This window comes from Rhinoraja longicauda, chromosome 40, assembly GCF_053455715.1.
Source record: "Rhinoraja longicauda isolate Sanriku21f chromosome 40, sRhiLon1.1, whole genome shotgun sequence".
NCBI classification, from domain to species: Eukaryota; Metazoa; Chordata; class Chondrichthyes; order Rajiformes; family Arhynchobatidae; genus Rhinoraja; species Rhinoraja longicauda.
The window spans coordinates 7096902-7120673 of record NC_135992.1 but is presented as its reverse complement, the minus strand read 5'-3'; the positions used below and the strand labels follow the sequence as shown (position 1 = coordinate 7120673).

At 50.8% G+C, this 23772-nt stretch overlaps 1 protein-coding gene across 1 annotated transcript in view; it reads left to right on the top strand.

Moving 5' to 3' along the window:
* Positions 1–23772, top strand: part of LOC144611390 (voltage-dependent T-type calcium channel subunit alpha-1I-like) — a 382459-nt gene that overhangs the window by 341906 nt on the left and 16781 nt on the right. The window contains exons 24-29 of the mRNA XM_078430461.1: positions 4706–4839; positions 9552–9622; positions 12712–12790; positions 16170–16291; positions 19079–19417; positions 20329–20475. Of these exons, the coding sequence (XP_078286587.1) occupies positions 4706–4839; positions 9552–9622; positions 12712–12790; positions 16170–16291; positions 19079–19417; positions 20329–20475 (892 nt within the window). The remainder of the gene's footprint in view (positions 1–4705; positions 4840–9551; positions 9623–12711; positions 12791–16169; positions 16292–19078; positions 19418–20328; positions 20476–23772) is intronic.

Sequence of the window (23772 nt, the reverse complement as noted above, 5' to 3'; positions counted from 1 at the left end):
TCGTACCGCTGGGGTGTAAGCTGCCCAAGCGAAATATGAGGTGCTGTTCATCCAATTTGCGCTGGGCCTCACTCTGACAATGGAGGAGGCCCAGGACAGAAAAGTCAGATTGGGAATGGGAAGGGGAGTTGAAGTGCTGAGCCACCGGGAGATCAGGTTGGTGAAGATGGACTGAGGGGAGGTGTTCAGCGAAACGATCGCCGAACCTGTGCTTGGTCTCGCCGATATACAGGAGTTGACACCTGGAACAGCCGATACAGCAGATGAGGTTGGAGGAGGTGCAGGTGAACCTCTGCCTCGCCTGAAAAGACTGTCGGGGTCCTTGGACGGAGTCGAGGGGGGAGGTACAGGGACAGGTGTTGCATCTCCTGCGGTTGCAGGGGAAAGTACCTGGGGAGTGGGTGGTTTGGGTGGGAAGGGATGAGTGGACCAGGGAGTTGCGGAGGGAACGGTCTCTGCGGAACGCAGAAAGGGGTGGAGATGGGAAGATGTGGCCAGTGGTGGGGTCCCGTTGGAGGTGGCAGAAGTGTTGGAGGATTATATGCTGCATGAGACAGCTGATGGGGTGGACAAGGGGGGACTCTGTCCTTGTTATGAATGGGGGAGGGGGAGGAAGAGCGGAGCTGCGGGATATTGAGGAGACCCTAGTGAGAGCCTCATCTACAATGGAAGAGGGGAACCCCCGTTCCCTAAAGAATGAGGACATCTCCGATGACCTAGTATGGACCACCTTATCCCGGGCGCAGATGCGGCGTAGACAGAGGAATTGGGAGTAGGGGATAGAGTCTTTACAGGAGACAGGGTGGGAAGAAGTGTGATCTAGATAGCTATGGGAGCCAGTGGGTTTGTAATAGGTGTCAGTCGATAGTTCTTCCAACTTCGTACCATAGCTAAAATCAAACCTTTCCTCCAATTCGACGACACTGAAAAAATCATTCACGCTTTCATTTCCTCCCGCCTAGACTACTGCAACTCCCTATACACTGGGATCAGCCAATCTTCCCTGTCCCGCCTGCAACTGGTCCAAAACGCCGCAGCGAGACTCCTGACGGGTACCCGTAAAAGGGACCACATCACCCCGATTCTGGCCTCTCTCCACTGGCTCCCTGTACGGTACAGAATCAACTTCAAGCTCCTCCTATTCACATATAAAGCCCGAAATGGACATTCCCCCCCCCCCCCCCCCCCCCTACATCAAAAATCTTCTAACCCACCTCTCTAACTCCAGGTCCCTCAGGTCGGCCGACTTGGGGCTACTCACTATCCCGCGGTCTAGGCTTAAGCTCAAGGGTGACCGCGCTTTTGCGGTTGCAGCTCCTAGACTGTGGAACAGCATCCCTCTCCCCATCAGAACTGCCCCCTCCATCGACTCCTTTAAGTCCAGGCTCAAAACCTATTTCTACTCCCTAGCGTTTGAGGCTCATTGAGGAGGCGCTGTGAACTGCACGGTAGCGCAGCGGTAGAGTTGCTGCTTTACAGCGAATGCAGCGCCGGAGACTCAGGTTCGATCCTGACTACGGGTGCTACACTGTAAGGAGTTTGTACGTTCTCCCCGTGACCTGCGTGGGTTTTCTCCGAGATCTTCGGTTTCCTCCCACACTCCAAAGACGTGCAGGTTTGTAGGTTAATTGGCTGGGTAAATGTAAAAATTGTCCCTAGTGGGTGTAGGATAGTGTTAATGTACGGGGATCGCTGGGCGGCACGGACTTGGTGGGCCGAAAAGGCCTGTTTCCGGCTGTATATATATGATATGATATAACTGTTTTGTATGTGCTGTTATGTTTGTGTGCTACTGTATGTTTCATTTTTTCCTTAGTACCTAAACAGATGTACAGCACTTTGGTCAACGTGGGTTGTTTTTAAATGTGCTATACAAATAAAATTGACTTGACTTGACTTGACTTGATAGTCTGTCTCCTGTGATGGAGATGGTGAGACCTAGAAATGGTGGGGAGATGTCGGAGATGGTCCAAGTGAATTTGAGTGCAGGATGGAAAGTAGTGGTGAAGTTGATGAAGTCAGTGAGCTCTGCATGGGTGCAGCAGGTAACACCAATGCAGTCGTCAATGTAGCGGAGGTAGAGTTCGGGGATCGGGCCAGCGTACGCCTGGAACAGGGATTGTTCGACCTAGTGTGAACGGGTGATCGATGGTCGGCCTGGACTCGGTGGGCCAAAGGGCCTGTTTCCATGCTGTATCTCTAAGTGAAAGTAAAATAAGGCCATCGTGTTTAACGAATTCAACCTTAGCGTTCAGTTTACTCTCTGCCTCCGATGTGTACCTTCTTCAGTTTACAGCTGCCAAATTAACACCTGTGTGTGTGTCTGTGTGTGTGCGTGCGCGTGTGCATGTGTTTGTGTGAGCGTGTGTGTGTGTGTGTATATGTGGGCGCATACGCATGTGTGTGTATATGTGCATGCATGTGTGTGTGTGCATGTGCGTGTGATTGTGCTTGCGTGTGCGAGTGTTTGTGTGTGTTTGTGACTGCGTGCATGTGTGCACGTGTGTGCGTGCGTGTGTGTGCATGTGATTGTGCGTGCGTGCGTGCATTTGTTTGTGTGTGTTTGTGCGTGCGTGCGTGTGTGCGTGTGCGTGTGTGTGCGTGCATGTGTTTGTGGTGTGTGTGCGTGCGTGCGTGTGTGTGTGTGCATGGATGTGTTTGTGGTGTATGTGTGTGTGTGTATGTGTGTGTGCGTGCGTGCATGCGTGCGCGTGTGTGTGCGTGCGTGTATGTGTGTGCGTGCGTGCGTGCGTGCGTGTGTGTGTGTGCATGGATGTGTTTGTGGTGTATGTGTGCGTGTGTATGTGTGTGTTCGTGCGTGCATGCGTGTGCGTGTGTGTGCGTGCGTGCATGCGTGTGCGTGCGTGCATGTGTGTGCGTGCGTGTGTGCGTGTGTGTGCGTGTGTTTGTGTTCAGCTGCTATTAATGGTTGTCATGTAGTCAATAACAGACAACACATCAGGTTACTGAGTTCCGCAACATTAGTGATAATCGAGGCATAAACAATCATCTTAGATCATACGCATTAATTCAGAGCCTATGGCCTCCCTGTTTTTATTTCCTAAACCCTTGGGGACATAATCACTGGTTTCCTGTTTATCATCATTATTATTCTGCATCTGAGTTATTTTTGTCTCCACAATAAAAAACGTTTTGCTAACCTGGTTTGCCGACACTGTTTTGAGGCAAAGCCAACCCTGCCTCCACTTCAGTTCTCTCCCTGCAATTAAATCTAAACCCAATCAGACCACAGCTAGATTGTCGACGCGAGGAACTGCAGATGCCGGCTTATTTTTAAAAAAGACACAAAGTGCCGGAGTAACACAGCGGGTCAGGCAGTATCCCTGGAGAATGTAGCCCAGCATTTCTGGATAATGTGGATAGGTGACGTTTCGGGTCGGGACCCTTCTTCAGACTGATTGTAGTTAGTGGGGGGAGGGGGGAGAAAGCTGGAAGCGAGGTGGGGGCAGGACAAAGCCTGGCAAGAGGTAGGTGGATGGGGGAGTGGGGAGTGGGGACCATTGGTGACAGGACAGAACTCACTATGGGACTAGTGCTACGAGTGTTGGTGAGGCAGTGTGGAGAGAGCTTCACTGTCTAAATCCAGAAGTTGTAACTCTGAAAGAAAGGAACAGAAAATGCTGGAAATACTTCTGGTCAGCAGGCAGTGAAGAAAGCCAATGGAATGTTGGCCTTCATAACAAGAGGAGTTGAGTATAGGAGCAATGAGGTCCTTCTGCAGTTGTACAGGGCCCTAGTGAGACCACACCTGGAGTACTGTGTGCAGTTTTGGTCTCCAAATTTGTGGAAGGATATTCTTGCTATTGAGGGCGTGCAGCGTAGGTTCACTAGGTTAATTCCCGGAATGGCGGGACTATCATATGTTGAAAGACTGGAGCGACCAGGCTTGTATACACTGGAATTTAGAAGGATGAGAGGGGATCTTATCGAAACGTATAAGATTATTAAGGGGTTGGACACGTTACAGGCAGGAAACATGTTCCCAATGTTGGGGGAGTCCAGAACAAGGGGCCACAGTTTAAGAATAAGGGGTAGGCCATTTAGAACTGAGATGAGGAAACACTTTTTCAGTCAGAGAGTTGTGAATCTGTGGAATTCTGTGCCTCAGAAGGCAGTGGAGGCCAATTCTCTGAATGCATTCAAGAGAGAGCTGGATAGAGCTCTTAAGGATAGCGGAGTCAGGGGGTATGGGGAGAAGGCAGGAACGGGGTACTGATTGAGAATGATCAATCATGATCACATTGAATGGCGGTGCTGGCTCGAAGGGTCGTATGGCCTCCTCCTGCACCTATTGTCTATTGTCTATTGTCTATAATAGCTGGGAAGAAACTGTCCCTGAATCTGGAGGTGTGCGTTTTCACACTTCTGTACCTCTTGCCCGATGGGAGAGGGGAGAAGAGGGAGTGACTGGGGTGAGGCTGGTCCTTGATGATGCTGCTGGCCTTGCCGAGGCAGCGTGAGGTGTAGATGGAGTCAATGGGAGGCAGGTCGGTTTGCCTGATGGTCTGGGCTACGTCCACAACTCTCCGCACCTTCTTGCGTTCCTGAAGACGGAGCTGTTCCCAAACCGGGAGCTCCGTCTGATGCATCCCAGAGAACCGCGGGGGCATCTGTAGAGCCTGGTGAGAGTTGTCGGGGACGTGTGTGTGGAGCTGGACTCATTCTTTCCATCTCTCTGGGGCAGGTGGAACCAACTGGACGTGGCCATCGTCCTGCTCTCCGTCATGGGCATTACACTGGAGGAGATCGAGATCAGTGCAGCGCTCCCCATCAACCCCACCATCATCCGCATCATGAGGGTACTACGCATCACCAGAGGTAGGCCGCAGCCCCGCCCCAACACGGCCCACAAGGGTTCGTGTGACCATTTTATAATAGAGGGAATGGTATCGATCTAACAGTTCACAGGATCTTTATTATCTGAAGAAGGGTCTCGGCACGGTGGCGCAGCGGTAGAGTTGCTGCCTTACAGCGAATGCAGCGCCGGAGACTCAGGTTCGATCCTGACTACGGGCGCCGTCTGTACGGAGTTTGTACGTTCTCCCCGTGACCCGCGTGGGTTTTCTCCGAGATCTTCCGTTTCCTCCCACACTCCAAAGACGTGCAGGTTTGTAGGTTAAATGGCTGGGCAAATGTTAAAATTGTCCCTAGTGGGTGTAGGATAGTGTTAGTGTGCGGGGATCGCTGGGCGGCACGGACCCGGTGGGCCGAAGGGCCTGTTTCCGCGCTGTATCTCTAAATCTAAATCTAAAAAAATCATTCCATCTCTCCAGGGATGCTGCCTGTCCCGCTGAGTTACTCCAGCATTTTGTGTCTATCTTTATTATTACACGTACCATTAAACATTACAAAGTGGAATTCATTTTGCACATAGAGTGATACAGCATGGAAACAGGCCCTTCAGCCCAACTCGCCCACACCTGCCAACGTGTCCCAGCTACACTAGTCCCTCCTGCCCGCATTTGGTCCATATCCCTACAAACCTGTCCTATCCATGTACCTGTCTAACTGTTTCTTAAACGATGGAATAGTCCCTGCCTCAACTACCTCCTCTGGCAGCTCGCTCCATACACCCACCACCCTCTGTGTGAAAGAATTTACCACTCAAATTCCTGTTAAATCTTTTCCCCTTCACCTTGAACCTATGTCCTCTGGTCCTCGATTCCCCTACTCTGGGCAAGAGACTCTGTGCATCTACCCGATCTATTCCTCTCATGATTTTATACTCTACTAGACCAAGTGGACCCGCTGGGCCCAAACCTCTCCTGCATTGGTGCAGCACCCTCTCCTCCCCCTCCACCCACCCTCCCTTCCCCCCCTTTCCCCTCCCCTCTCCCCCCGCCCCTTCCCCCCCTACCCTCCCCCTCTCCCCCTCCCCCCTCCCCCCCTTTCCCCCCAAGAGTTTTAGTATATAGATAAGATCACCCCTCGTCCTCCTGCGCTCCAAGGAATAGAGACCCAGACAACTCAATCAATCCCTATAGCTCACATCCTCTAGTTCTGGCAACATCCTCGTAAATCTTTTCTGTACCCTTTCCAGCTTGACATCTTTCCTATAACATGGTGCCCAGAACTGAACATGGTAATCTAAATGAAGGTATTTATTCACAAAATGCTGGAGTAACTCAGCAGGTCAGGCAGCATCTCAGGAGAGAAGGAATGGGCGACGTTTCGGGTCGAGACCCTTCTTCAGACTGAAGAAGGGTCTCGACCCGAAACGTCACCCATTCCTTCTCTCCTGAGATGCTGCCTGACCTGCTGAGTTACTCCAGCATTTTGTGAATAAATACCTTCGATTTGTACCAGCATCTGCAGTTATTTTCTTACATGATAATTTAAATGCATGTTCTCATCCACACCATTGATATCGATGAAAAGCAACAGCACCGAACCAACCTTGAGACTCATCACAAATCACAGGCCTCCAGTCCGAGAAGCAACCTTCCACCATCACCCTCTGCTTCCTTCCATGGAGCCAATTTGCTATCCATTCAGCCATCTCAACTTGGAACCCATGCGACCTAACCTTGCAGAGCAGCCTACCGTGTGGAACCTTGTCGAATGTTTTGCTGAAGTCCATGTACACAACATCTACAGCTCTGCCCTCATCAACCTTTCTGGTCATGTCTTCAAAAAACTCAATCAGATTTGTGAGACACGACCTCCCACGTACAAAACCTTGCTGACTATCCCGAATCGGCCCTTGTCCATCTAAATGCCGACATATCCTATCCCTCGGAATAGTTTCTAGTAACTTTCCAACTGCAGATGTTAAGCCCACCGGCCTATAGTTCCCAGCATTTTCCCTGCAGCCCTTCTTGAATAGAGGCACAACATTTGCCACCTTCCAGTCTTCCGGCACCTCTCCTGTATTTAAAGACCACTCGTAAATTTCAACCAGGGCTCCCGTAATTTCCCCTCTAGTTTCCCACAATGTCAATAGACACGAGACAATAGGTACAGGAGTAGGCCATTCGGCACTTCGAGCCAGCACCGCCATTCACCGTGATCATGGCTGATCATTCACAATCAGTACCCCGTTCCCGCCTTCTCCCCATACCCCCCTGACTCCGCTATCATTAAGAGCTCCATCTAACTCTCTCTTGAAAGCATCCAGAGAATTGGCCTCCACTACCTTCTGAGGCAGAGAATTCCACAGATTTACAACTCTCTGAGTGAAAAAGTTATTCCTCATCTCCGTTCTAAATGGCCTACCCCTTATTCTTAAACTGTGGCCCCAGGTTCTGGACTCCCCCAACATTGGGAACATGTTTCCTGCCTCTAACGTGTCCAATCCCTTAATAATCTTATATGTTTCAATAAGATCCCCTCTCATTCTTCTAACTTCCAGTGTATACAAGCCCAGTCGCTCCAGTCTTTCAACATACGACCATTCCGGGAATTAACCTGGTGAACCTACGCTGCACGCCCTCAATAGCAAGAATGTCCTTCCTCAAATTTGGAGACCAAAACTGCACACAGTACTCCAGGTGTGGTCTCACTAGGGCCCGGTACAACTGCAGAAGGACCTCGTTGCTCCTCGGATATATATCTGATCAGGATCTCATAATGCTGGCGCCATGCTCAACCCCATTCTCCTGCCTTCTCCCCGTAACCCTTGACGTCCCCGTACTGATCAAGAACGTGCCAATCCCCAAAAAGCTATCACAGGACGGCATCTGAGCTCCACATAACTCTCTGACCGACTCCAATTCCTTGCTTTGGAAGCGTCATGGGCTATGGGGAGAAGGCAGGAGAATGGGGTGGAGAGGGAAAGACAGATCAGCCGTGACTGAAAATGGCAGAGTAGACCCGATGGGCCGAATGGCCTAATTCTGCTCGTAGAACTTATGAATGCCAGCCAGAGGCTTTGAGGTGAGCACATGGAAGTGTAGGGAATGCTGGGACATGGATCGTGGGCTCTCGGGCTGCATAGTTAAATTCTCACAGCTATTGCTATCTCTTGTTGCCTCAGTGAGCTAGGGTTTTTTTTTCGAAGCACAAATATTCAGCTGCCGAACCCTCGACCCAGCAAACCGCGCACATTAGGAAATTGTACGGCCACCAGCCCGCGATTTTCTGATGGCTGATTGTAAATAAGATGCAAAATTACAGCCTTGAAGCTGAACAATTTCCCAACATGCAATTTCCTCGTTGGAAGAAAAAAAGCACAAGAGGTTTCCCCCTTAAACGCTGCCTCCCATCGTTCTTGAATGCTCAATTTTAACCTGCCTCTTTCTTACAATTTTGCTCTTCGCAATCTGCCATAGAACCCCCCCCCCGAGCTTAATTAAAACAGAGAACCTGGACCCCCGGAAGGGGAATGTGTCCCCAGTCACATGTTAGGTGTGTGCGAGAGTATTCAACACAGGTTAGCTTCACTTCCAGTGCATTCGGTCTTGTTAACGCTGACGGGATTGAATGTGACTGCAGCTTCCAGCCAATAACCCTTGTCCGCATCCTGTGACCAGGTCTGGCTTCCTCACCTCTGTTCCTTACCCAGGTGGTTCCTAGTGTCCAATATTGAACTGTACACATGACGCCACTACCCAATCCCCTCTTTTCAGTTTTATCTTTGGTTGTGTTGATCAACCGTGCGAGATGACTTAGCTTTGGACTTTAGAGATACAGCGCGGAAACAGCCCCTTCCACCCACCGCGTCCGTGCCGACCAGCGTGCCCCCACACGCTCGCACTGTCACTACACGCTAGCGATAATTTACAATTTATACAAGCCAACAAATCTGTGTGCCTTTGGAGATGCTGCCTGACCCGCTGAGGCACTCCAGTTTTTTAGTGTCTGTCGATGACAACTCTGGTGGAGTGCTCAGTGAACATCCTTACATACAACCATTCAACGGGTACGGGGGGAAAGTGCTGGAGTGTCATGGTGGGGGAGTAGATTTATAGGAGAATAACTGCAGATGCTGGTACAAATCGAAGGTATTTATTCACAAAATGCTGGAGTAACTCAGCGGGTCAGGCAGCATCTCAGGAGAGATGGAATGGGTGACGTTTCGGGTCGAGACCCTTCTTCAGACTGATGTCAGGGGGGGCGGGACAAAGGAAGGATATAGGTGGAGACAGGAAGATAGAGGGAGATCTGGGAAGGGGGAGGGGAAGAGAGGGACAGAGGAACTATCTAAAGTTGGAGAAGTCGATGTTCATACCGCTGGGCTGCAAGCTGCCCAAGCGAAATATGAGGTGCTGTTCCTCCAATTTCTGGTGAGCCTCACTACGACACTGGAGGAGGCCCATGACAGAAAGGTCAGACTGGGAGTGGGAGGAGGAGTTGAAGTGCTGAGCCACCGGGAGATCAGGTTGGTTAAGGCGGACTGAGCGAAGGTGTTGAGCGAAACGATCGCCGAGCCTGCGTTTGGTACGTTTTATAAATTGTTGAGGCAACTGACTGACAACCCTGTTCCTGCCCTTGTTGGTTATGTTCATACGACCGAAGGCCCTTCTGCCCGCCTGCTCCGTGTTGGGGTTTATGCTGTGTTTCACCCCGTCCTCCTGTTTTGAATTTTTCAGTGCTGAAGCTGCTGAAGATGGCCACTGGAATGAGAGCCCTCCTGGACACCGTAGTGCAGGCCCTGCCTCAGGTAAACTGAGAGCCCTCGGGCCTAAACACCTTCCCATCTTCAATATACTAAAACTCTCGTTTGTTATCTTGTTTGTGACTGAACATCAGCCAAAATGGTACACGATAGCGCGAAACGTATAAGATTATTAAGGGGTTGGACACGTTACAGGCAGGAAACATGTTCCCAATGTTGAGGGAGTCCAGAACAAGGGGCCACAGTTTAAGAATAAGGGGTAGGCCATTTAGAACTGAGATGAGGAAAAACTTTTTCAGTCAGAGAATTGTGAATCTGTGGAATTCTCTGCCTCAGAAGGCAGTGGAGGCCAATTCTCTGAATGCATTCAAGAGAGAGCTAGATAGAGCTCTTAAGGATAGCGGAGTCAGGGTGTATGGGGAGAGGGCAGGAACGGGGTACTGATTGGGAATGATCAGCCATGATCACATTGAATGGCGGTGCTGGCTCGAAGGGCCGAATGGCCTCCTCCTGCACCTATTGTCTATTGTCTATTGTCTAATTTTAGGCCCACCTTACTCACCATCGTCACTTTAGTGATAATGCAAGTAGTTTTATTGAAATCGTTGTTATATTTTTACAGTTATTCGCATTTTAAAGTTTAAAAGGAGCGGAGGGGAGGAGGGAGGAGGGAAGGGGGGAGTGGGGGGAGAAGGGAGAGGGGAGGGGGAGTGGAGGACAGGGTGCTGTACCAATGCAGGAGAGGTTTGGGCCCAACGGGTCCACTTGGTCTAGTTCTAAATAAGATCATGCAAAATGTGTGCCACAGACAGCAGTTTACCAAGAATCCACAGAGGCAGCAATGATTGATTCTATGATTCAGTGAAACTTTATTGTCACATGTCCCCAGGTGTACATGCGTTGTTTTACCTACAAACCGGCAACATCGTACAGCCGACCTCACCTATTTAAAAAAATCAGCACACTCTCCTTCCCCCCACCTTCCTCCTCCCTCCTCCCTTCCCCCTCCCCCCTCCCTCCACCCCCTCTCACCCTCCCCCTCAACCCCCCTTATCCACCCTCCTTCCCCTTCCCTCCCTCCCTCCCCTCCCTCCCTCCCTCCCTCCCTCCCTCCCTCCCTCCCTCCCTCCCTCCCTCCCTCCCTCCCTCCCTCCCTCCCTCCCTCCCTCCCTCCCTCCCTCCCTCCCTCCCTCCCTCCCTCCACCTCCCTCCCTCCCTCCACCCCCCTCCCTTCCTCCCTCCACCACCCTCCCTCCATCCACCCCCCTCCCTCCCTCCCTCCACCCCCCTCCCTCCCTCCACCACCCTCCCTCCCTCCCTCCACCCCCCTCCCTCCCTCCACCACCCTCCCTCCCTCCACCCCCCTCCCTTCCTCCCTCCACCACCCTCCCTCCCTCCACCACCCTCCCTCCCTCCACCCCTCCCTCCACCACCCTCCATCCCTCCACCCCCCTCCCTCCCTCCCTAGGAGATAGATTTAAACTTTAAAATGTGAATAACTTCAAAAATATAACACCGATTTCAAACTTCTTCCATTAGCACCAAAGGGACGACGGTGAGTAAGGTGGGCCAAAATTGTCATGCTATCATGTACCACTTTGGCTGTGGTCCAGGAACAAACAAACAAACAAACAAACAAATGAGAGTTTCAGCACATAGATACAATAAAATCAAACCAGAACCCACCACCACAATACAAGACAAACAATAAACTATTCTACAGCTATCTTACAATCCTTGTCCAGGATGCATTCAACGCCCTGCGGCCCCCAGCGGTCCCAGAAATCTCCCAGGTTGCTCGTGGCCTGACATCACCTCGGCAGTGAGCAAGAGTCGCCATGTTTCTGGCGGAGATAAAGTTATAAAAGTTAAAGGCAGCCTGCCGCCAGATCCCTCTCTGTTCTTGGCGGCCCCCACTGGGACCCCCTTCGTTCTCGGAGCCCCGTCCCACTGACAATCGACAATAGGTGCAGGAGGAGGCCATTCGGCCCTTCGAGCCAGCACCGCCATTCAATGTGATCATGGCTGATCATTCTCAATCAGCACCCCGTTCCTGCCTTCTCCCCATACCCCCTGACTCCGCTATCCTTAAGAGCTCTATCTAGCTCTCTCTTGAATGCATTCAGAGAATTGGCCTCCACTGCCTTCTGAGGCAGAGAATTCCACAGATTTACAACTCTCTGAGTGAAGAGAGGGTCCTCCTTTGTTCTCGGCGGCCCCTCGTTGGGTCCCCCCTTCACTGTTTTGGCGCCTCCAACTGGGCCCCCCCATCGTCTCGGCGCCCCCCCCACCCGGTCCCCCAATTGTTCTCGGCGCCCTCCCCCCCCCCCCCCCACCGGGTCCCCCAATCGTTCTCGGCAGCACCCCCCATTTGTCATATGTTGTATATTGTTATACGATTGTCATACGTTCCAACAAACAGAACAATGAAACTCTTACTTGCGGCAACAAAACAGGTCTGCAAGGACACTACTCAATAAATAACTCAATAAGCAAAGGAAAGTTCAATACATTAAAGCGAAACAACATCAGTGCAAAACAAAAGCCCCCAGTCCATCATGCAACCAAGACTATTCATAGTTCGTAGTTTCGTTGGTGTTTGCCGTGTTCAAGAGCCTGATGGTTAGTTTGGACGAAGCTGTTTCTAAACCTCTGCAATATCTCATCAACATTCCCAGGAGAGTTTAGTTTAGTTTAGTTTAGTTTATTATAGTCACGTGTACCGAGGTACAGTGAAAAGCTTTCATCTCTGAGCTATCCGGTCAAAGAGAAGACTGCACATGATTCAAATCGAGCCGTTCGCAGTGCACAGATAAGGATAAAGGGTGAGCACAGGGCATAGAGTTGTACAGTGTGGAAACAACATGCCATACCGACCAACATGTCCCAGCTACACTAGTCCACCTGCCTGCGTTTGGCCCATACCCCTCCAAACCTGACCTGCCTATGTACCCGTCTAATTGTTTCTTAAGCATACAAAATAAAGTTTACAGCACCCAGTCCCGTATCCAGGGCAGGTTAGAAACGGTGTAAAGGATCTTGTTGGTGTTAGATTGTCAAAGACGTTCGCAACCAGGCGCACCTGGTCGTTTTGAAGACGGCACGAGTTAACCTTCTTCACTTTCCTCTTGCAGGTGGGGAACCTTGGACTCCTCTTCATGTTGCTTTTCTTCATCTACGCGGCACTGGGAGTGGAGCTGTTTGGTAGATTGGGTAGGTTATCCATCCCGATCCTCGCGGCTCAGTGGCCTCGGTCAGCTCTGCTATTAGTGCCGTAGCCCGGTAACCGAAGGTCATAAGGTCATAAGGGATAGGAGTAGGATTAGGCCATTTGGCCCTTCAAGCCTACGCCGCCATTCAATCATGGCTGATCTATCTCTCCCTCCTAACCCCATTTTTCTGCCTTCTCCCCAAAACCCCTGACACGTACTAATCAAAAATCTATCTATCTATCTATCTATCTATCTATCTATCTATCTATCTATCTATCTATCTATCTATCTATCTATCTATCTATCTATCTATCTATCTATCTATCTATCTATCTATCTATCTATTTATCTATCTATCTATCTATCTCTGCCTTAAAAATATCCACTGACTTGGCCTCTGCAACCTTCTGTGGCAAAGAATTCCACAGATTCACCACCCTCTGACTAAAGAAATTCCTCCTCATCTCCTTCTGAAAGGAACGTCCTTTAATTCTGAGGCTGTGACCTCTGGTCTTAGACTCTCCCATTAGTGGAAACATCCTCTCCACATCCATTCTATCCAAGAGGTTTGCAAGTTGAAGACTCACATCTGGCAAATTGAAAACCGAGTGCACATCTCTGTTCTAGTTCTAGGGACAAGTTGACAAGTCTTAGGGACAGAATTAGGCCATTCGGCCCATTGAATCCACATTCCATCATGGCTGATCTTCATAAGGTGTAGGAGCAGAATTCGGCCATTTGGCCCATCGAGTCTACTCCGCCATTCAACCATGGCTGATCTATCTTTCGCTGTCAGCCCCATTCTCCCGCCTTCTCCCCATAACCCCTGACACCCGTACTAATCAAGAACCTGTCAATCTCCACTTTAAAGATACCTAATGTCTTGGCTTCCACCACTGTGGCACTGAATTGCACAGATTCGCCATGCTTTGGCTAAAGAAATTCCTCCTCATCTCCTTTCAAACGGTACGTCCTTTAATTCTGAGGCTGTGCCCTCTGGTCAGTGCTGGCTCGGTGGGCTGAAGGGCTGTTTCCATGCTGTATCTCGAAACGAAACGAAACAACTAAATTGAGAAATATTGATGTTCAATACAACCTGGACACTCTAGGAAAACAAATGTCATGTTGTTCCTTAAGGATTTGAATACAAGAGCAGAGATACATAATGTTTGGGACAAAGACCCATCATTTTATTATTTGCTTCTGTACTCCAGAATTTGAGATTTGTAATAAAGAAAAAAAAATCACACGTGGTTAAAGTGCACATTGTCAGATTTTAATAAAGGCCATTTTTATACATTTTTTTGTTTCACCATGTAGAAATTACAGCAATGTTTATACATAGTCCCCCAATTTCAGGGTGAAACCAAAATGTATAAAAATGGCCTTTATTAAAATCTGACAATGTGCACTTTAACCACAGGTGATTTATTTCTATTTACAAATCTCAAATTGTGGAGTACAGAGGCAAATAAATAAATGATGGGTCTTTGTCCCAAACAGCATGGAGGGCACTGTATCTAATAGCAACTATGTGCAGCCCTGGAGAGACAAAACCTGGGGTATGGTGTACATTTTACTTACAAGGTTTTCCAGAAGCTTCTTGGTTTTCTCAGTGCAATGCCATGCCAAGTTCGTTTCAATGTGTGCAATTCTACTGATCTTGTTGCAAGTTTTTATAGATGCAACCTCAGCATCAGTTTTTAAAATGACCCCCCCCCCCCCCCCCCCATAATGCATGGAGCACTCTTCCAGCCACTGGGGAGTGTTGCTGTCTGCAGAATGGCTGTTGCAATGATGGGAAGGGGCAGGAAAGTCCACTCAAGGGGTGGTCAGAGCAACCTGGCGAAGCTGGTAAAAAAAACCCACACAATCACACAATAATACTTTATTAGCTAAGTATGTTTTGCAACATATACGAGGAACTTCATTTGCCATAGAGTCACAACAATAAAAAGCAACTAAAAAAAAAAGACACAAAGTGCTGGAGTAACTCAGCGTGCCAAGTAGCATCTCCGCAGAACAAGGATAGATGACAATTCATGGCGGGAGCCTTCTTCAGACAGTAAATTCTTCCAGGGTGACGGCCAGATGTGCCTGGAAGGAGATTGCGAAGAACGTCCTTGCAAGGAATACCGATACACAAGCACATTCTATGGAAATGGAGTTGGGAAGGGACTTCTCAAGTCAAGTCAAGTTTATTTGTCACATACACATACAAGATGTGCAGTGAAATGAAACGTCACCCACAGTCCAGCAATAGAGCAATAAAAATAAACAATTTCACACACAATCACATACCAACACAAAACAACAAAAAAAGAAACATCCATCTCAGTGAGTCTCCTCCAGTCACCTCCTCACTGTGATGGAAGGCCAGAGTGTCTTTCCTCTTCCCCTGCCGTCGTCTCCCGCGGTCAGGCTGTTGAAGTTGGTGAATCTGTGGAATTCATTGCCACAGACGGCTTTAGACTTCACTTGACTTTAGACCCCAGAGATACCGTGCAGAAACAGACGGTTCTCCCTGTGACTGCCTGGGTTTTCTCCGGGTGCTCCAAAGTTGTACAGGTTTGGAGGTTAATTGGCTTTGGTTAAGATTGTCCCTCGTGTGTTTATTAGTGTTGGTGTACCTGGTGAACGCTGGACTTGGTGGGCCAAAGGCCCTGTTTCCGTGCTGTATCTCTAAAGCCTAAAGTATTTAAAGTCTTTAACGTGATTCCCAGCCGTACTGCCTGACCTGGGAACCCGCAGATCCTTGTGACGACTACCACCTCCGCCAAGGGGTGCCAACTTCCTCACGCCCAAATAACGGACAAGGTGACGTCACAGGCCCGCCCGCGCCACACGTGACCTCACCCAGTCGGCGGCTACGTGCTCGCGCTCCACCAATGGCGGCCGCCCGGGCCAGGAGGCGGGTTGCTACGCCACCTCCGTTAGGCAACACCCGGGCCTCCAGACCTACACTGTCCGTGCCTACACTGTCCAGACCTGCACTGTCCGGACCTACACTGTCCGGGCCTACAGTGTCTGGACCTACAGTGTCCGGGCCTACACTGTCCGAGCCTACAGTGTCAGAGCCTACATTGTCCGGGCCTACACTGTCCGGACCTACACTGTCCGGGCCTACAGTGTCTGGACCTACACTGTCCGGACCTACAGTGTCCGGGCCTACACTTTCCGGACCTACACTGTCCGAGCCTACAGTGTCAGAGCCTACATTGTCCGGGCCTATAGCGCCCCCTGGGCCTAATACGGGACAAGGGCGGTCCCGTACGGGACAAACCAATTTAGCCCAATATACGGGATGTCCCGGCTAATACGGTACAGTTGGTAACCCTGCCTCTGCTTGACTTTGATTTTCCTTCTCTTCTCCTCCCAAGTTTGTGACCAGGACCATCCGTGTGAGGGCATGAGCCGCCACGCCACCTTCGAGAATTTCGGAATGGCGTTCCTGACGTTGTTCCAGGTGTCAACTGGAGATAACTGGAACGGGATAATGAAGGTAGGAATCTCAGCATTAAATCTTCATTAGCAGGCAGGTTGAGAAGGTGGTGCAGGAGAGACTCATGGGTTCATCGGTTCTAGGAGCAGAATAAGGCCATCCAGCCCATCAAGTCTACTCCGCCATTCAATCATGGCTGACCCATCTTTCCCTCTCAACCCCAATCTCCTGCCTTCTCCTCATAACCCCTGACTCCTTCCTGGTGGGGATAAGCAGGCTGGGGTCCTGCAGAGAGCTGGGTACTGGTCGCCTGGGCAACTCGGTCCTGACCTCCCATCCACCTCATTGGAGACTTTCGAAACAGGCCCCTCGGCCCATCGTGTCGGCACCGACAGACGATCACCCCACACACTCGCACTATCCTACAGGCCAGGGACATTTTACAATTTACGGAAGCCAATTAACCTACAAACCCGCACTTCTTTGGAGTGTGGAAGGAAACCGGAGCTCCCGGAGAAAACCCACGAGGTCTGGTGTGGTCTGGGCTGCGTCCACAATTCTCTGCAATCTGTTGGCCTTGGACGGAGCTGTTCCCAACCTGCGCTGTGATGCATCCACTGTCGAAGTTGGTGAAGGTTGTTGGGGACATGGGCCAAAAGAGGGATATGGGCCAAACCTGGCGGGTGGGACTAGTGCAGATGGGAAATGTTGGTCGGTGTGGGCAAGTTGGGCCTGTTTCCACGTTGTATGACTATGACTCGTTGACATCCCAAACGTCTTAAGCCTTCTAAAGAAGTCGAGGTGCCAGTGTGCTTTCATGCCCATTGCTTCAATGTGGCGGGTCCAAGCCAGATTGCTGATGATAGTTACTCCTAAGAACTTGAAGCTATCCGAGCAGTGTCTTAAACAGCCTTGGTCTTAAGTCTCCACTCTCCTCAGAACCTGCCTCTTTGACTGAGAATTCAACCGGCTGTCCCTGTTCCTTCTGAAGGTTCGACGTTGATTCTGGTGTGATGGCTCTTCTGTGGCGTGCGTCCAAACCCTCAGCCGCTGGGGCGCGGCACGGTGGCGCACGCGTAGAGTTGCTGCCTTAACCCGCTTGCAGCGCCGGGAGACCCGGGTTCCATCCCGACCACGGGGTACTTTCTGTACGGAGTCATATCATATCATATATATACAGCCGGAAACAGGCCTTTTCGGCCCTCCAAGTCCGTGCCGCCCAGCGATCCCTGTACATTAACACTATCCTACACCCACTAGGGACAATTTTTACATTTACCCAGCCAATTAACCTACATACCTGCACGTCTTTGGAGTGTGGGAGGAAACCGAAGATCTCGGAGAAAACCCACGCAGGTCACGGGGAGAACGTACAAACTCCTTACAGTGCAGCACCCGTAGTCAGGATCGAACCTGAGTCTCCGGCGCTGCATTCGCTGTAAAGCAGCAACTCTACCGCTGCGCTACCGTGCCGCCCAGTCTGCACGTTCTCCCCGTGACCCGCGTGGGTCTTCTCCGAGAACTTCGGTTTCCTCCCACATTCCAAAGATGTAGAGGTTTGTAGGTTAGTTGGCTTGGTATAAATGTAAATTGTCCCCAGTGTGTGCAGGATAGTGTTAGTGTGCGGGGATCGCTGGTCGGTACGAACTCGGTGGGCTGTTTCCGCGCTGTATCTCGAAACTAAACTAAACGAAATGAAGGGTCTCGACCCGAAACATCACCCATTCGTTCTCTCCAGAGATGCTACCTGTCCCGCTGAGTTACTCCAGCATTCAGCCCTGTAGATGGCTGCTAGTTGTATACCTTGGGTGTGCAAGCAAAGAATTTCACTGTGCCTTGTCATATTGTGACATTAAAGTATTCCATTCCATTCCAATTTGTGTCATAGAAACATAGAAACATCGAATATAGGTGCAGGAGGAGGCCATTCGGCCCTTCGAGCCAGCACCGCCATTCATCGTGATCATGGCTGATCATCCACAATCAGTAACCCGTGCCTGCCTTCTCCCCGTATCCCTTGATTCCGCAAAACCATTGCTCACAATAAGCTTCTACTTTCCAAATTGACTGCCTTAATTTTGCTGGAGGTTTAGTTTAGTTTAGTTTAGAGATACAGCGCACAAACAGGCCCTTCGGCCCATCGAGTCCGCGCCGACTAGCGATCCCCGCACACTAACACTATCCTACACACACTCGGGACAATTTACAATTTTACCAAAGCCAATTAACCTACAAACTTCAAGTCAAGTCAAGTCAAGTTTATTTGTCACGTACACATACACGATGTGCAGTGAAATGAAAGTGGCAATGCCTGCGGATTGTGCACAAAAAGAATTACAGTTACAGCATATAAATTAAAGTTAATACGGAAAAGACAAAATTTAGTCCCTGGAGTTATAATAGTTAACAGTCCTGATGGCCTGTGGGAAGAAACTCCGTCTCATCCTCTCCGTTTTCACAGCGTGACAGCGGAGGCGTTTGCCTGACCGTAGCAGCTGGAACAGTCCGTTGCTGGGGTGGTAGGGGTCCCTCATGATCTTGCTTGCTCTGGATCTGCCCCTCCTGATGTATAGGTCCTGCAGGGGGACGAGTGTAGTTCCCATGGTGCGTTCTGCCGAACGCACTACTCTCTGCACGTCTTTGGAGTGTGGGAGGAAACCGGAGCACTTGGAGAAAACCCAGGCGGTCACGGGGAGAACGTACAAACTCCATGCAGACAGCACCCGTAGTCAGGATTGAACCCGGGTCTCTGGCGCTGTGAGGCAGCAACACTACCGCTGCGCCACCAGGTGAAACGTGAGCCCGTACTGTGTAAACTTATTGAAGGTTGGTTTTGTCGTTGCCCAGGATACTCTGCGGGAGTGCTCCAAGGAGGACCGGACCTGCCTGGGCAACCTGCAGCTCATCTCGCCACTCTACTTCGTCAGCTTCGTGCTGACCGCCCAGTTCGTGCTGATCAACGTGGTGGTGGCGGTGCTGATGAAGCACCTGGACGACAGCAACAAGGAGGCCCTGGAAGACGCCGAGCTGGACGCCGAGATCGAGCTGGAGCTGGCCCAGGGCCTGTGTGGTCCCACCGCCAGCCCTTCCATCTCCCCCGCCGTCTCCTCGCCCGGTGGCGGTGGCGGCGGTGGCAAGAAGAAAGGAGAGAAGCCGGATCCAGGAAAGCACATCTCGCCCGCACAGGTAAACCCGCCCCTTCACTCTTCATCATGTGCCATTTAGTTTTTTTTTAATTTGTTTTTAGAGAAACAGGCCCTTCGGCCCACCATGCCCAGCGATTCCCCGCACATTAACGCTATCCTACACACACACTAGGGACATTTTTTAATAACCAAGCCAGTTAACCTACAAACCTGCACGCCTTCAGAGAGCGGGAGGAAACCGGAGATCTTGGTCGCGGGGAAAACGTACAAACTCCACACAGACAGCGCCCGTGGTCAGGATCGAACCCGGGTCTCTGGCGCTGTGAGGCAGCAACTCTACCGCTGCACCACCGTGCCGCGCTTATCTCACACCTCCCCCTGCCCCCACTCTCTTCAACGTCACTATTAGCAGAGCAGGAGGCCATTCAACCCATCATATCACTGCAGAGCAGTCCCATTTCCCTGCAGCACCATAAGTTATTTCCCTTTCAGGCAGCTAACCAATTTTCCTCTTGCCCCTTGTGCCTTCTGCACATAGGGTTGCCAACTGTCCCGTATTAGCCAGAACATCCCGTATTTTGGGCTAAATTTGACCGCCCTTGTCCCGTATTAGGCCTGGGGGGGGGGGCGCTGTAGGCCTGGACGCTGTAGGCCCGACCACTGTAGGGCCGGATGCTGTAGGCCCGGACGCTGTAGGCCCGGACACAGTAGGCCCGGACGCTGTAGGTCCGGACAGTGTATGTCCGGAGGCCCCGGGCGCCGCCTAACGGAGGTTGCCTGGCAACCCGCCTCCTGGCCAGGGCGGCCGCCATTGGTGGAGCGGGAGCACGTGGCCGCTGGCTGGGTGAGGTCACCTTGTCCCTTATTTGGGAGTGAGGAAGTTGGCATCCCTAGTAGAGAGCAACATCTCCAGGTGAACGGATGGGTGCAAGTCTTCTTGTATCACTGCAGGAAAACCTGTGGCTGGACAGTGTCTCCCTGATCATCCGCGACTCCTGTGAGAACGAGCTCCTGATGATCGACAATCTCTCTGGATCCATCTTCCACCACTACTCTACATCACCCACCTGCAGGAACAGCCAACACGACAAGCAAGAGGTGAGTGGTTTTCTCCCACGTATCCTCCTGCATTTGTCTATTCTGTGGTCTCTTTGTGTTTTTCATCCCCCCCACCAACAATAGCTGACATTTACCATCGTGTGGCCTGAAGCACTGAAGATTCTTAAAGGGGTTCAGTTTAGTCTATGGGCTAAAGAAGGATCTCGACCCGAAATGTCGCCCATTCCTTCTCTTCACAAATGTTGCCTGTCCCGCTGAGTTATCACGATTTTGTGTCTATCTTTGGTGTAAACCAGCATCTGCAGTTCCTTGCTATGTATTTAGTTTAGTTTAATGCCACGTATACCGAGGTACAGTGAAAAGCTTTTGTGTTATAGACAATACACAATAGGTGCAGGAGGAGGCCATTCGGCCCTTCGAGCCAGCACTGCCATTCAATGTGATCATGGCTGATCATTCTCAATCAGTACCCCGTTCCTGCCTTCTCCCCATACCCCCTGACTCCGCTATCCTTAAGAGCTCTATCCAGCTCTCTCTTGAATGCATTCAGAGAATTGGCCTCCACTGCCTTCTGAGGCAGAGAATTCCACAGATTCACAACTCTCTGACTGAAAAAGTTTTTCCTCATCTCAGTTCTAAATGCCCCACCCCTTATTCTTAAACTGTGGCCCCTTGTTCTGGACTCCCCCAACATTGGGAACATGTTTCCTGCCTCTAACGTGTCCAACCCCTTAATAATCTTATACGTTTCGATAAGATCCCCTCTCATCCTTCTAAATTCCAGTGTATACAAGCCTAGTCGCTCCAGTCTTTCAACATATGATAGTCCCGCCATTCCGGAAATTAACCTATTAAACCTATGCTGCACGCCCTCAATAGCGAAGAGTTGCTGCCTCACAGCGAATGCAGCGCCGGAGACCCGGGTTCGATCCCGACTACGGGTGCTGTCTGTACGGAGTTTGCACGTTCTCCCCGTGACCCGCGTGGGTTTTCTCCGAGATCTTCGGTTTCCTCCCACACTCCAAAGACGTGCGGGTTTGTAGGTGAATTGGCTGGGCAAATGTAAAAATTGTCACTAGTGTGTGCAGGGTGGTGTTAGTGTGCGGGGATCGCTGGTCGGCGCGGACCCGGTGGGCCGAAGGGCCTGTTTCCGGTGGTGTATCTCTAAAGCTCAACTGGGGGACAATTTACAGAAATTGACAAATTAACTTACAAACCTGCACGTCTTTGGAATGTGGGAGGAAACCCAGAGCACCCGGTCCTTCTACAGTTGTACCGGGCCCTGGTGAGACCGCACCTGGAGTACTGTGTGCAGTTGTACCGGGCCCTGGTGAGACCGCACCTGGAGTACTGTGTGCAGTTGTACCGGGCCCTGGTGAGACCGCACCTGGAGTACTGTGTGCAGTTGTACCGGGCCCTGGTGAGACCGCACCTGGAGTACTGTGTGCAGTTGTACCGGGCCCTAGTGAGACCGCACCTGGAGTACTGTGTGCAGTTTTGGTCTCCAAATTTGAGGAAGGATATTCTTGCTATTGAGGGCGTGCAGCGTAGGTTCACTAGGTTAATTCCCGGAATGGCGGGACTGTCGTATGTTGAAAGGCTGGAGCGATTGGGCTTGTATACACTGGAATTTAGAAGGATGAGGGGGGATCTTATTGAAACATATAAGATAATTAGGGGATTGGACACATTAGAGGCAGGAAACATGTTCCCAATGTTGGGGGAGTCCAGAACAAGGGGCCACAGTTTAAGAATAAGGGGTAGACCATTTAGAACGGAGATGAGGAAGAACTTTTTCAGTCAGAGAGTGGTGAAGGTGTGGAATTCTCTGCCTCAGAAGGCGGTGGAGGCCAGTTCGTTGGATGCTTTCAAGAGAGAGCTGGATAGAGCTCTTAAGGATAGCGGAGTGAGGGGGTATGGGGAGAAGGCAGGAACGGGGTACTGATTGAGAGTGATCAGCCATGATCGCATTGAATGGCGGTGCTGGCTCGAAGGGCTGAATGGCCTCCTCCTGCACCTATTGTCTATTGTCTATTGTCTATTGTCTATTGAAAACCCACGCTGTCACAGGGAGAAGGTACAAACTCGGTACAGACAGCAGCCCTAGTCAGGATTGAACCCGGGTGCCTATGGCGCTGTGATGGAAGCAACTTTACCGCTGCACCACCGTGCCATGTTAGGTTGTGTGTTGTCTTCACAACAGCAAAGACTTCTCTTTAATCACGCCCTTCTCATCTTGAGAGAGGCAACACTTCATCAGTAACTCTTACCATTATCTACAGATGCACCACAGAAAGGACCCTGTTGGGATGCATCGCAGCTTGGTTTAGTTTAGTTCAGTTTAGAGATACAGGGCGGAAATAGGCCCTTCGTTCATCGAGTCCGCACCGACCAGTAGGGTTGCCAACTGTTCCCATATTAACCGGGGCATCCCTTATTTTGGGCTAAATTAGTTAGTCCCGTACGAGACCGCCCTTGTCCCATATTAGTAAGGTTGCCAACTTCCTCACTCCCAAATAAGGGACAAAGGGTGACGTCACCGCCCCGCACCCCATGCGACCTCACCCAGCCAGCGGCCACGTGCTCCCGCTCCACCAATGGCGCGTGGGGCGCGGGGCAGATGACAATAGACAATAGGTGCAGGAGGAGGCCATTTGGCCCTTCGAGCCAGCACCGCCATTCAATGTGATCATGGCTGATCATTCTCAATCAGTACCCCGTTCCTGCCCTCTCCCCATACCCCCTGACTCCGCTATCCCTAAGAGCTCTATCTAGCTCTCTCTTGAATGCATTCAGAGAATTGGCCTCCACTGCCTTCTGAGGCAGAGAATTCCACAGATTCACAACTCTCTGACTGAAATAGTTTTTCCTCATCTCAGTTCTAAATGGCCTACCCCTTATTCTTAAACTGTGGCCCCTTGTTCTGGACTCCCCCAACATTGGGAACATGTTTCCTGCCTCTAACGTGTTCAACCCTTAATAATCTTATACGTTTCGATAAGATCTCCTCTCATCCTTCTAAATTCCAGTGTATACAAGCCTAGTCGCTCCAGTTTTTCAACATAGGACAGTCCCGCCATTCCGGGAATCAACCTAGTAAACCTACGCTGCACGCCCTCAATAGCAAGAATATCCTTCCTCAAATTTGGAGACCAAAACTGCACACAGTACTCCAGGTGCGGTCTCACTAGGGCCCTGTACAACTGCAGAAGGACCTCTTTGCTCCTATACTCAACTCCTCTTGTTATGACGTCACCCTTTGTCCCTTATTTGGGAGTGAGGAAGTTGGCAACCCCACCGACCAGCGATCCCCGCACATTTACACTATCCCACACA